The sequence below is a fragment of the Chrysochloris asiatica genome, unplaced genomic scaffold (genome assembly GCF_000296735.1).
Source record: "Chrysochloris asiatica unplaced genomic scaffold, ChrAsi1.0 scaffold00028, whole genome shotgun sequence".
NCBI lineage: Eukaryota > Metazoa > Chordata > Mammalia > Afrosoricida > Chrysochloridae > Chrysochloris > Chrysochloris asiatica.
Genome location: NW_006408546.1, coordinates 16,778,778 through 16,791,922, shown reverse-complemented (window position 1 = coordinate 16,791,922; position 13,145 = coordinate 16,778,778). Strand labels below are relative to the sequence as shown.

The 13,145-nt window shown below is 41.2% G+C and overlaps 2 protein-coding genes across 2 annotated transcripts; one reads left to right on the top strand and one right to left on the bottom strand.

Annotated features, from left to right (window-relative positions):
- Nucleotides 1–5,736: 5,736 nt before the first annotated feature.
- Nucleotides 5,737–6,207, bottom strand: LOC102815800 (60S ribosomal protein L23a-like). The gene has a single exon (XM_006846653.1). It carries the CDS (start codon nt 6,205–6,207, stop codon nt 5,737–5,739), a length of 471 nt encoding a protein of 156 aa, XP_006846716.1.
- A 5,915-nt stretch (nt 6,208–12,122) lies between these two features.
- LOC102815417 (proline-rich protein 23B-like) lies at nt 12,123–12,851 on the top strand. Its single transcript, XM_006846652.1, has one exon. The coding sequence runs from the start codon at nt 12,123–12,125 to the stop codon at nt 12,849–12,851; it is 729 nt and encodes a 242-aa protein (XP_006846715.1).
- Nucleotides 12,852–13,145: the final 294 nt, after the last annotated feature.

The following is a 13,145-nucleotide window of genomic DNA, read 5'->3' as shown; positions in this document are numbered from 1 at the left end:
GGCCTTCTAATGTGATCGCTTATCAGTAGTGATAGCCAGGCACCATCTAGTTCTTCTGGTCTCAGAGTCATGGAGACTGATGTTCATGTCTGTTGCACTCATTATTTCCATGTATCTTCGATTTTTACCACTCTTCTTTCCTCTGGACAGGGCGAGACCAATAGATGATTGTTCATGAGTTTTAAAATCCCAAGTCTTTAGTCACCAAAGTAGGATGTAGAATATTATCTTTGTGAACTTTGTTATGTCAATTGAGCTTGGTGTCCCCCAAGTCTATGGTCCTGAACCCCCAAGCCCAGAAACTCATCATTCTCTTGAGGTGTGGAAGCAAACAAACATTGGTTGTTTTCAATATTCTGTTTATGTTTCTATTAGAAAGTTTTCATTTCAAATATTGCATTTTTTTAATTCGAAGATTTTCACGTCTTTATTCATGTTTCTCAACTTCTTAAAATCATGACTATTTTTGTTTATAAACAGTATTTTGTCCTTTATATTTAAAATTGTTTTTAAATCGTTAATGGCGATGGTGGTTACGTGCTGTGGTATCAGTTCTGATTCACAGCGACCCTGTATAGGATTTCTGAGGCTGTAAGCTTTATAGGAACAGAAAGCCTCATCTTTCTCCCTCAGAATAGCTGGTAGTTTCAAACTGCTGACCTTGAAATTAGCAGCCCAGTTCATAACCACAGCACTACCAGAGCTCCTTAAAATCATTAATACCTCAATTCAATTTCCTCAAAAGTGAAATCACTTGTTTTTCATAACATTGGATTGTTTCATGTGCTCAGTAATTTTTATTGGTGGGTATATTTTCTATGGGAGGGAATTCATATTCTGCACGCCACATTTATAATTTTTTAATTTCTACTTCCTAGTCCTCCAAGGGCCACAGGATTTGGGAGACGTAATTTTTGTCCCTGGAAAAACTCAAGCTGAATCCTCAAGCAATTACCAGAAAACAAATCCAAATCTGTTGCTACCTTGTCAAGTCTGACACATGACAACCCCATATTTGTAGAACTGCTCCATCGGGCTTTCTTGGCTGATGTGGCACTTCAGGTTAATGCACTGGACTGCAAGGTCGGTTTGAACTGCAAGGTCAGCAGTTCAAGCTTACTAGCCACTCTTCAGAAACCCTGTACAGGATCATTTTCAGTCAGAACAGACTGGACGGCACCTAACAACAACAATCTTTACAAAAGCAAATTGCTCAGCCTTTCTTTCGTGATCCCATGGGATGAGTTCCAACCTATAGGTTAATAGTCAAGTACAAACCATTTGTGCTACATAGGGACCTTCAAGCAATCACACAATGGCTCCATTTCCAGTTTCAACAGCTCCTTGATCTACCATAGGCACAACCATAAAATAGTCATCAATGCCTAGTCAACCTCTATTTGACAGTGGGCTGATGGTTCAGCCCCCTCAAACGAGCAGAAATTCCACATGCCACGATGGATTTTGTCTCTGTACCACAAATATATTAAAACATCAGCTGCCCAGTCAGAGACTGGATTTTCGACTCCATTTCTGGTCCCTGAAGACACATCTTTCTTTTTAAAATAGGTATCTATATAGAATATGATTCAATATGAATATCCATGCTGTCATCTCCAGTATGGCAGAATCCTCCTGAACTAACTACTGTCTGGTCCACATTCCCCATCATGTACTCAACCATGCTCCCCCTACAATGCAGCAATTAACCTTGTCATCTGGTCATTCTGAAGAGGAAAGTGACCCTGTCTACAAAACTGTGTCTTCCATTGTGAAAGCCTCATTCTCTACATGAAAAATAACAGGACATCCATTTGCAGCAATATGTGAACCAACTATTCCAATAAATCTTAAAGAGCAAAACTCTTGAAGGTATGTTATTTTATTTTCATACTTGTAAAGGCACAGCATCACTTGTAAAAATATAAGAGAAATTCTCCACAGCTAAAAATGATGACAAATGATGAATCAGAGAGGAAAGTGAGTGCTGAAGCAAGAGGTTGTCTTGGTGATACCTAACAGTTGATGATGACCTTGAGATGTGGTTTCAATAATCCATTCATACAAGAGAGAAGGTAAAATTTAGTGGCCACACAGCCATGAAAAAAAAAAATAACTGGCTTCCAAAACCTGATACCTCCAGTAGGTATAAGCTAACAAAAGAAAGAGAAAAAACTCATGATATCAAAAGATAGGACTAAAATGTACCTTTCTTAAACTTGGCTTCCATGTAGAATGAAACACAGTCTTTTGGGGATGAAAACGTCAAGAGTTAACATGTTCTCTGGTAGGTGGTGCTCTAATGAACCTGACAAAAGTAAAACAACTCTTCTCTGAGAAAGATACAAAACAAATCTATTCTGATAAAAATCCAACTTGTGCCCAGGGCTCATTAGCTTCTCAGAGATAAAGCTCCCGTGACTATAAACTTGTGATACATAATGAGTTTGGTGTTGTTATTAGGTGCCGTTGAGTCAGTTACAACTCATAGTGACATTATGCACAACAGAATGAGACACTACCCAGGCCTGTGTCATCCTCACAATTGTTGTTAAGCTCATTGCTATTGCCATTGTGCCCCTTCATCTCACTAAGTGTCTTCCTCTTTCTTACTGACCTTCCACTTTACCTAGCATGATGTCCTTCTCCAGGGACTGGTCCCTCCTGATAACATGTCTGAAGTATGAGAGATGAAGTCTCATCATCCTAGCTTCTAAAGAGAATTCTAGCTGTACTTCTTGTAATACCGATTTGTTTGTTCTTCTCCAACACCATAATCCAAATACATCAGTTCTTCTATGGTCTTTCTTATTTATTGTCCAACTTTCACATTCATATGAAGCTATTGAAAATACCATACCTTGAGTCAGGCCCACCTTAGTCCTCATACTGACATCTTTGTCCCTGAACAAAGCATGATGTCTTCTTTAAAGAGGTCTTGTGCAGCAGATTGTTGTTGTTGTGAAGTGGCATTGAGTCGATTCCGACCCATAGTGACCCTGTATAGGGTTTCCAAGGAGCAACTGGTGAGCTTGAACCACCGACCTTGCGATTCAAACAACTTTGCTGTCTGGCACATTAACCCACAGTGCCACACCTATGGGCTGTGCAGCAGATTATCCTAATGTAATATGTTCCTAAGTGAAAATAGATGAGATCATCCAGAACGAGAAAAGGTAGAATAAACCTTGCTAATAATTGAAGTTTCTGGTAACGTAGTGGTTACGAATTGGGCTACGAACCATAAGGTCAGCAGTTCGAAACTAACAGCTGTTCTGCGGGAGAAAGATGAGGCTTTCTGCTCCCATAAATAAAGATTTACAGCCTCGGAAACCCTGTACAGGGTCGTTATGGGTCAGAATCAACTCGACAGCACTTAACAACAACAACGATTGAAGTCATTATTACCAGATATAACATATTTTTAAAATATATTAAATTATATAGAGCACATAAAAGAGGGCAGTATATGTATTGTTGTTAGATGTCATTAAGTAAAATCTGATTTAATCAGCTCTAATCTACTGTAGTTGTTGTTAAGTGCCGTTGAGTGGGTTCCGACCCATAGCGACCCTGTACAGGGTTTCCGATGGTGTAAATCTTTACGGGAGTAGAAAGCCTCATCTTTCTCCCGCGCGGTTACGAATCGGGCTGCGAACCTTAAGGTCAGCGGTTCGAAACTACCAGCCGCTCCGCGGGAGAAAGATGAGGCTTTCTACTCCCGTAAAGATTTATACCCTTGGAAACCCTGTACAGGGTCGCTATGGGTCGGAACCGACTCGACGGCACTTAACTACAACTACAACTACAAATCTACTGTAATTATCCAATGTTTTAGGAATCCTAACTTCTGTGATAGTTAATGAGGTCGGTTATAATCTGCAGTTATAAATTGTATCTTGAACCAAGCCCTTTTGAGTATAAAAGGAAAGGGAAGTGAGCAGAGAGAAGGGAACTTATTGCCATCAAGAAAAAAGAGCCAGGAGTGGAATGAGTCCATTGGACTTCGGATCCCTGCACTGTGATGCTCCTAGATCCAAGGAAAGATTAATGCTAAGATACATAGAGCTCTCCAAGAAATGCTGGGCCCACAGATACAGACAAAAGACAAGGACCTTTCTCCAAAACTGGTATTCTGAATTCAGACTTCTAACTTTCTAAACTGTGACAGAGTACATTTCTGTTTGTTGAAGCCACCCACTTGTGGTATTTCTATTAGTGCAGCACTAGATAACTAAGACAACATCTGTAAAGTCAGAGGAGGTAAAAACATAAAATATAAAAGGGAGGCTAAAGAATATCAGTGGTGGTGGTGTGCCGTGGAGTCAGTTCCGACTCATAAGAGATCCTATACAGCCTTCCAAGGCTATAAATTTTTACAGGAGCAGAAAACTTCATCTTTCTCCCACGGAATAACTGGTAGTTTTGAACTGCTGAACTTGAGGTCTTGTAACCACTACACTAAGAGACATTAGTGGAGAGGAAGTGCTTTTACCACAACTGTAGGAGATGGAGAAAGAGAACAATGAGAGAAGGAGGTGATGAATGGTAAATTTCTATGTGTGATAATAGAAAAATACAACAAATATGTATCAAGTGGTGTAGCACTGTAGGATAAGCACTGGACCACAAGTTTGGTTTGAATCCTAATATCAGTGGTTCAAACTCACAAGCTGCTCCTCAGAAACTCTATACAGGGTCTTATGAGGCAAAACTGACTTGATGACACATTATAACAACAACAAGTTGTGTGTACCAGGCACTTTTTCAAACATTTGGAATACAGCAGAGAGTGAAACAGTTTAAAAACAAACTGACTTCACAGAGTTTATAGTCATGTGTGGGAGAAGAGAAGAAGGTAAAGAAGATACTTACCTTGTGTAATATATTCCAAAAACTATTCAGTCTTTATGAGGAATGAAAGTAGGGAAGGGGAATACAAATGTCAAGGATTGTCATTTTAGATTTGATGCACAGGAAAGACCTCAGTGAGAATGTGAGTTTAAAGTAAAGAAATGAGGGCCATATAGAAATATATAGAAGAACATTCCAGATAGCTCTGAGGGAACATGCAGGGCATATTTAGAGAACAGCAAAGAGGTCAGTGTGACTGACGTAGAGGAAAGAAAGAGGAGTAGAGAGGGGTAAGATGTGAGCACTATGAAATGATGATAGGGGTCGGATGAGAGACAATGGTGTGCATCTATTAGGGGAAGCTGGGAGGGGCGTGATATTTCACATAAGGCCCGGTGGAAACATAGGATTGTTCACATAAAGGAAGACACTGTAGGTATTTGGGCAGAGGAATGACAAAACCACATAATCTGAGTTATGGTTTAACAAGATCACTCTGACTATTGTGTAGAAGCTAGTCTAGATAGGAAAAGGCAGGCAAGAACAGAAGTAGAAAGACCACCAAGGAGGCCACATGATCATCCACATAATATGTAATATTATCCTTTTTTTTTTAAACTTTTTATTGTGAATTGATTGAAGGCTTACAGACAAGATCATCAGTTTTACATTCTACAAATCATACACTTTGTTTCATCTCAATGATTGCAATCCCCTCCCTGCAACAACAGTTATCCCACTTCCTCCCTATGGTTCATATTTACATTCCACCCACCTTCCCATCTCTTCTCAACTTTGTCCTTGGGTAAACGTTACCCTTTTGATTTTTTTTTTTTTTGTATTGAAAAACTTTATATTTAGAATTAGCCAGCTAGACTCCGTTTAGATGATCCCAATTTTGTTAGCAACATCCAAAACATCATAGTCAGGAGCCAGTTGAACATATGCCTTCTTTTCTCCATCGAGCCTGATTAAGGTGTTGACCTTGGCTACATCAATGTCATAGAGCTTCTTCACAGCCTGTTTGATCCGGTGCTTGTTGGCCTTGACCTCCACAATGAACACAAGTGTGTTATTATCTTCAATCTTCTTCATGGCTGACTCAGTAGTCAGAGGGAACTTGATGATAGCACAGTGGTCAAGCTTGTTTCTCTTGGGGGCACTCTTCCGAGGATATTTAGGCTGCCTCTGGAGCCTCAGAATCTTGGGCCGCCGGAAGTGGGTGACGTGCAGATTTTCTTTTTCTTTTTGGCTGTGGACGCCTTTCAGCTCTGCCTTCTTGGCCTTCAAGGCCTTTGCTTTGGCTTCAGCTTTGGGAGGGGCAGGGGCTTCCTTCTTCTCCGTCGGCGCCATCTTCATAAAAAGGCTACCCTTTTGATTTTGAATGATTAACCATTTCATGGTGAACATACCGTACTAGTGTTGTTGTCCTCCCTCTATGCCTATCTACTGCATGACTGAAAATTGGGCCACAAGGGTGAGATCCTTTCCAGACCTGACGTGGGTCAAGGGCCATAATCTCCGAAAAGTTTCCTCCAGTCCCTTTCTGACCAGTAAATCTGGGGGGTTTTGTTGGGTTTTTTTTAATAACGTTCAGTTTTGTTTCACATTTTCTCCCATTCTATCCAGGACCTTCAAATATGATCCTTTTCAGAGCAGTTGATAGTGGCAGCCAGGACCAGCAAGTCACCATTTAGTTCTTCTAGTCTCAGAATCAGTGAAATGGATTCACATGTCCCAGTGGACTGTTAAACTAAGTGATTCCAAGCCTCTTTGATTTTCAGCACTCTTCTTTCGTCTACAAATGGAGAGACCAATAGTTGCACCTTAGATGGCCGTTCATGAGCTTTTAAGATCCCAGACACTATTCACCAAAGTAGGGTGTAGAACACTGTCTTTGCGGATTATGTTATGCCAAGTGACCATAGTGTCTCCTGAAATTATGGTCCTGAGCCCCCAGGCCCAACAACTCATTGCCTTAAGATGTTTGATATTATCTAAGAGGTTTTCATCCTTTTGCACTCTATAAACTCCACCACATTCATAGTTCTGTTGGCAACAAAGGTAAATACCCATGTACAAATATCCTCTTCAATATATATTCCTATATTTCAAACATATTCTTATGTATTTGTGGGTATACTGTCACTTTTCCTTTAATACCCGTTCAGCCTGTGTCTCTGTCCATGTATCCACCCACAGAACACTGCTGCCCCAAGACTTTATATAAATCACTATTTACCTCTACCCCCTATACCTCCCTGTGTCTTCATCTGTCTTCATCATACTTCAGCCAACCTTCCACTTTTTGTATATTGCCCTCTCCCTTGCATATTGCCCTCTCTATCACCCAAGTTAACATGTATCTACCCTCCAACCCCTGGTAACCATCAAAAAATGTTTCTTTTAGTATGCAAACTTTTCTTGAGTTTTTACAATAGTGGTCTCATACAATATTTGTCCTTTTGTGATTGACTAATTCCACTCAGCAATATGTGCTCCTGGTTCCTCCATGTTATGAGGTGTTTCACAGATTCATCAATATTCTTCAACACTGCATAGTATTTACACTGTGTGCATATGCCAAAGTTTGTTTATCCAGTCTTCCATTGATGAGACTGTAAAGTCTTTATGAGTGCAGACAGCCTCATCTTTCTCCCAAGGAGCCCCTGATGGGTTTGTACCGCAAACCTTGAGGTTAGCAGTCCAGTGCTTATCCTATAGTGCCACAAGGGTTCCTTAGATTTATGTATAACAACAACAACAACAACAACAAAAAGGCCCATTACCCTCAAGTCAATTCCAACTCATAGTAAGTCTATCGGACAGAGTAGAACTGTTCTATAGAGTTTCCAAGACTGTACCCTCTACAGAAGCCAATTACCACATCTTTCATCTATGGAACTACTAGTAGGTTCCAATAGCAGACCTCTCAGTTAGCAGCCATCATGGCTTCATCATAGCATTCTCAAATTCAGGAAGCATGAAAACTTTCAAGAATAATTTTTTAAATACACATTAAGACAGATTCTAGTAAACTTAGGAACACCAAATTCAAAGGAATGATTTTTTTAAAACATCCAGAAAGAAAAGACAACTATAGTGAAAATGCAATTAATCAGAAAACTGACTTCTCAGTAGCAACAATTGTTGTTGTTGTTAAGAACCGTTGAGTCAGTTCTGGCTCAGAGTGACCCTGTATAGGGTTTCTGAGGAGTGGTTGGTGGGTTTGAACTACTGACCCTGAGGTTCAAACTGACTTTTCAGGACAGTACATTGTCCTGCAGCACCACACCAGGACTCTAGTAGCAACAATAGAAGCCAGTGGAATAACAGCATCAAAGCACTAACAGAAAACAATTGTTTTGACCTGGAACATTCCCCTTAATGAAGCCATCTTCCAAAAATAAGCATAAGATAAAGATTTTCAGACCAAAATAATTTACTGGAATGATGTAAGTAATTCACAATTGCATGAAATTGTCTGGTTACACAATTAAATACTTGCAACAAAATAGGAAGCCAAAGATAAGTCTACAATAAATACAAAATGCATGTAGTCCAGGAAATTATGCAGTTCAGTGCGAAAAGTGAACTTTACAATAAACATTGTTGAGACTATTGGTTTTACATGGTGGGGGTGGGAGGAACTGGATTACTGTCTCCATACAGAATAAATCATTATATCTGGATATGAGCTTCTATTTTTAAAGGTAGAGATTTGAAAATTGAGAAGATATAGGACTGATCTTAGAATAGAAAGTATTCCTTAAACACTACTCATAGAGCAAAATGAACAAAAGCAATAAATTGGAAAATATCTTAAAATAAGAACCTCTGATTATCAAACCATCCAGAACAAGACTAAGACATCAGCTTTCACCACTGCTATTCAATATTGCGTGGCTAAGCGCTGGATTGCAAGGCTGGTTTGAACCACAAGGCCTGCAGTTCAAACTCACCAGCTGCTCCTCAGAAACCTTATGAAGGGTCACTATGAGTCAGAACTGACTTGACAACACTTAACAACAACAACATTCAATAAGGTACCGACATCTTAGCCAGAGCTAATAGGCAAGAAATATGTATAAAAAGTATCTACATTGGGAAGGAAGAAAGTAAATCCATCTGGATCCCAGCATGCACAAGGAAGCTAATAAACGAGTTCAGCAAAACTGCATATACATACATGGTCAAGACACAATAATCTATATACCTGCAGTGAGTACTATGGAAAGGGAATTAAGAAAATAATTCAGTTTATAACTGATCTAAAAGAATATCTATCTAGGAATAAACTTACCCAAGGAAGTAAATGATATGTACACTAAAAACTATAAAGCATTGCTGAAAGCAATTAAGGAAAATCTAAATAAATGAAAATTTCTGCAATAGACTCCTTAAAGCGTTGAAATGTTAAAAAAAAAAAAAAAAAAAGATGTCACTTTGAGGACTAAGGTGCACCTGTCCCAAGCCATAGTATTTTCAGTCACATCATATGCATGTGAAAGCCACACAAAGAATAAGGTAAACCAAAGAGTTGATGTCTTTGAGTTATGGTATTGGCAAAGAATATCAAATGTACCTTGGACTTTCATAAAAATAAGCAAATCTGTCTTGGAAGAAGTACAATCATGATGCGTCTTAGATGCAAGGATGGCATGTACTTTGGACGTGTTATCAGAAGGGACCAGTTCCTGGAAAAGGATATGATGCTTGGAAAAGTAGAAGGTCAACGAAAAAGAAGAAGCCTCTCACTGATGTGGATTGTCGCAGTGGCTTCAACAGTAGGCTCAAGCAAAGCAGTGAGCGTGAGGGTGCACAGGGTCAGGCAGTGTTTGGGCCTGTTGTACATAGGGTTGCTATGTCACCTCAATGACACCTCGCAACAATTGATTCTTAGATCTGATACAAACACACAAGGAACAAAAGATAAAATTGGAAATTGACCTTCATCAAAAATTTAAAATTTTGTGCATAAGGGACTTTACCAACAAAATGAAGAGAATACTTACAGAATGGAGAAAATATTTGGGAATCATATAAGTGATAAGAGTGTTTAACATCTAGAATATATACCTACATCTCAATACAAAATAAATAAATAAAACACAATTTAAAAGCAGATCACAAAGCAACTTGTCAGTTTAAACCTCTACCAACAAGCAATCCCACATCTAGGTAATTTTCATACGTTCAAGTTCACCAGCGGCTCCTTGGAAAGGCTACACAGGGTGGCTATGGGTCAGAACTGAGTCGATGGCACTTAGCAACAACAACAACAATAAATAGTCAAAGACTCCTGTTTTAAAGTCAAAAGAGTCTGCATTTGATCTGTAATCAATACAAACCAGGTACAGTCAAGCCTTATTATTTGTGGATTTCATAGGGAGATTGGCAGATATGTCATAGGAAGAACTGTGAGAAATTCCCAACTGAGGTCCATGTTTGATTTGATATTCACTAATTCCTTGTTTTCAGGGTCTTTATAGAACACAACTATCAGAAATAAGAAAGATCTATTGTGTTTAATTTAGAAAAATTGCCTTCCTTCCTCTGAACCTTACTTGTGAAGACTTAATGAATTCATTTGTAACACTCCATATTATACAGGCCAGCCAGTATGTTTGCATACAGAATTAAAACCTTATGATAGTTTTAGTGTTTTGCTTTGGGGTTTTCTTGGTTTTGGGTTTTTTGCTTTTGTTATTATTAATTATCAACATAGTCTGGTCATCATCAACAACAAAAAACTACATTCAGTTTCATTTAATTAATTAAAAAACAACAACAACCTCTTTGTAATACAGAATTTGCGTGGACTGCAAAGTCGGTTTGAACTGCAAGGTCGGAAGGTCGGTGGTTCATGCTCACCAGCTGCTTCTTGGAAATCCTATACAGGGTTGCTATAAGTCGGAACTGACTCGACCGCACTTAACAACAATTTTTATCAGGAATAAAATTTTCAAGAAGCATGAGAAGATTTCACTTTGCAGGGAGAGCAATGATAGGGTAAAATGCTTTTTTAAATCTTCCTGTAAAACCTTATATTAAACATGTTTTTGCTTATAAGTGCCATACAGTCAGTCCCAACTCATAGCAATACTGTATTGGGTTCCTGACGAGCGACTGGTGGGTTTGAACCACCAACCATGCAGTCCAAACCGTCCTTGTGGTCTAGTGTTTTATCCTACAGAGCCACACACCAGAACATTAGACATGTGGTGGTTGTTATGTGCTGTGGAGTCAGTTCTGACTGATAGAGACCCTGTACAGGGTTTCCGAGGCTGTAAATCTTTGATGTTCTTGCTATGGTGCCGTGGAGTCGGTTCCGACTCTTAGCGACCCTATACAGGATTTCTGAGGCTGTAAATCTTTACAGGAGCAGAAAGCCTCATCTTTCTCCTACAGAGCCACACACCAGAACATTAGACATGTGGTGGTTGTTATGTGCTGTGGAGTCGGTTCCGACTCTTAGCGACCCTATACAGGATTTCTGAGGCTGTAAATCTTTACAGGAGCAGAAAGCCTCATCTTTCTCCCGCGGAACAGCTGGTAGTTTCGAACTGCTGTCCTTGAGGTACGCAGCCCGGTCCGTAAACACTACGTCACCAGAACATTAGACATAGACCCTTCTAAAAGCACGGTGGCTCAATAGTAGAACTCTGCTTCTGAAAATCAGCCAACAATCTGAAAAATCTCAACAATCTGATTCCCGATCTTGAAAATGCTGTAAGATGGGCCATGAGTTGTGCAGTCTTCATGAATCTGGGCAGACAGCTAAAAACAATTGCTAAAAGCAAGCTAGTAGTTTATAAAACTGTGATTTGAGTATTTCTTTTCCCAAAACAAAGGCAATAAATGCCATCTTGAATCCAAGTAATAGTCTGCTACAGACACCTTCCAAAAACCTCCCCAGTTATTGGACAGCACTAATCCTCACTTGGTTACGTCAGGGGCGGAGCATAGGCAGGAGATATCATAGTTATTGCGCGCTCTACGTCCAATAGCCAATGAGCATCCGGGAAAGCAGCTAGAAGATTGATTCAAAAGATCTAGGCCGATCTCTTACGCGGATACGGCGCCCTTAGAACCTAGCATTTCAGAGTGCTTAGGAGCCACGCTCGGAACTGCTTAGGACTTGCTCCTCAACAATCATCAACCCAACTGGCCTGACCACCAGGACCCGTCAATTCGCAGGACTGAGCCTCAGCGCCCCACGTCCTCAGGCAAGCGCCAGGAGCACCGCCGGAACCGCCATCGAGGTAATGAACAGGCGGCCTCGAAGTCCCAGCCCCAGCCCCTGCCCTGCAACTTGGTGGGGACTTCAGCCTGGGGAACCCCGTCCCGCCAAGCTCCTCCGATGGGAGGGGCCCGAGATCCAGGCTGGGCCACCCCCTGCCGCAGACAGTCTCGCTTCCGTGGTGGTCCTGGCCTCTGACTGTGCCCTGCAAGTGCCTCTGCGTGATGCGGACCTAGTGCTGGAACCGGCGCCTGAGTCTGTCTTGCGAGTGTCTCTTGGGGACCACACCCTCATCCTGATCCACGAAGCTCTCCTGGGCTCGGGCGTCGAAGACGATGGACTGCAGAGCGATTTGTCTGTCAACCTGGACCTGGATTCTTTCCTGAGTGCTCCCTGGAACGAGGTGAGCGTGGAACAGGGATCTTACTGCGAATCCGTTTCGGAGACTACTGCCCAAGCGGAGACATATGAGGAGAACGCCGACCACGAGTTCCTGCAGCTCCAGATCTGCACTCAGACAGACACAGACGCTGAGCTCAGCTGCTCCACTGAAAGAGTCCTCAGCCCCTGCCCTCAGGACCTCATCCCAGGGCGCTCTCCTTGGGTCTCCATCTTGAACTCCCAGCATCAGAGGCCTTTCCCCAGTTCACCACTTGAACCCCTGCCTCCTTCTCCAAGTCCAGACACCCATGAGCGCCCCCAGCGCTCTCCCCGCCCTCCGTGCAGGGCTAGGAGAAGTCTGTTCAAGAATTAACACCTCCCAACAGTCCTAGTATGACTCTGTGGTTTAATGTGCCAAACTGCAAAGCAGTTTGAACTTCAAGGTCGGCGGTTCAAGCTCACGTAGGAAACCCCATACAGGGTCACTATGGATTGGAACGGATTCCTTGGCACGTAGGCACATAACAACTACAAAAATTCGTTACCAGCCCTCTGTGCACTCTACTGAAACCCACTGTCAGCAAATCCCACCAACAGAAACGACATCTTCCTTCATTCAAGTTCAGTTACAATGTGTGTTAGCACCGAATTCCTTGTTCATTAGCTG

Bases quoted from the DNA above. Each gene is read 5' to 3' on its own strand.
- LOC102815800 (XM_006846653.1), bottom strand. From the start codon at position 6,207: ATGGCGCCGACGGAGAAGAAGGAAGCCCCTGCCCCTCCCAAAGCTGAA.
- LOC102815417 (XM_006846652.1), top strand. From the start codon at position 12,123: ATGAACAGGCGGCCTCGAAGTCCCAGCCCCAGCCCCTGCCCTGCAACT.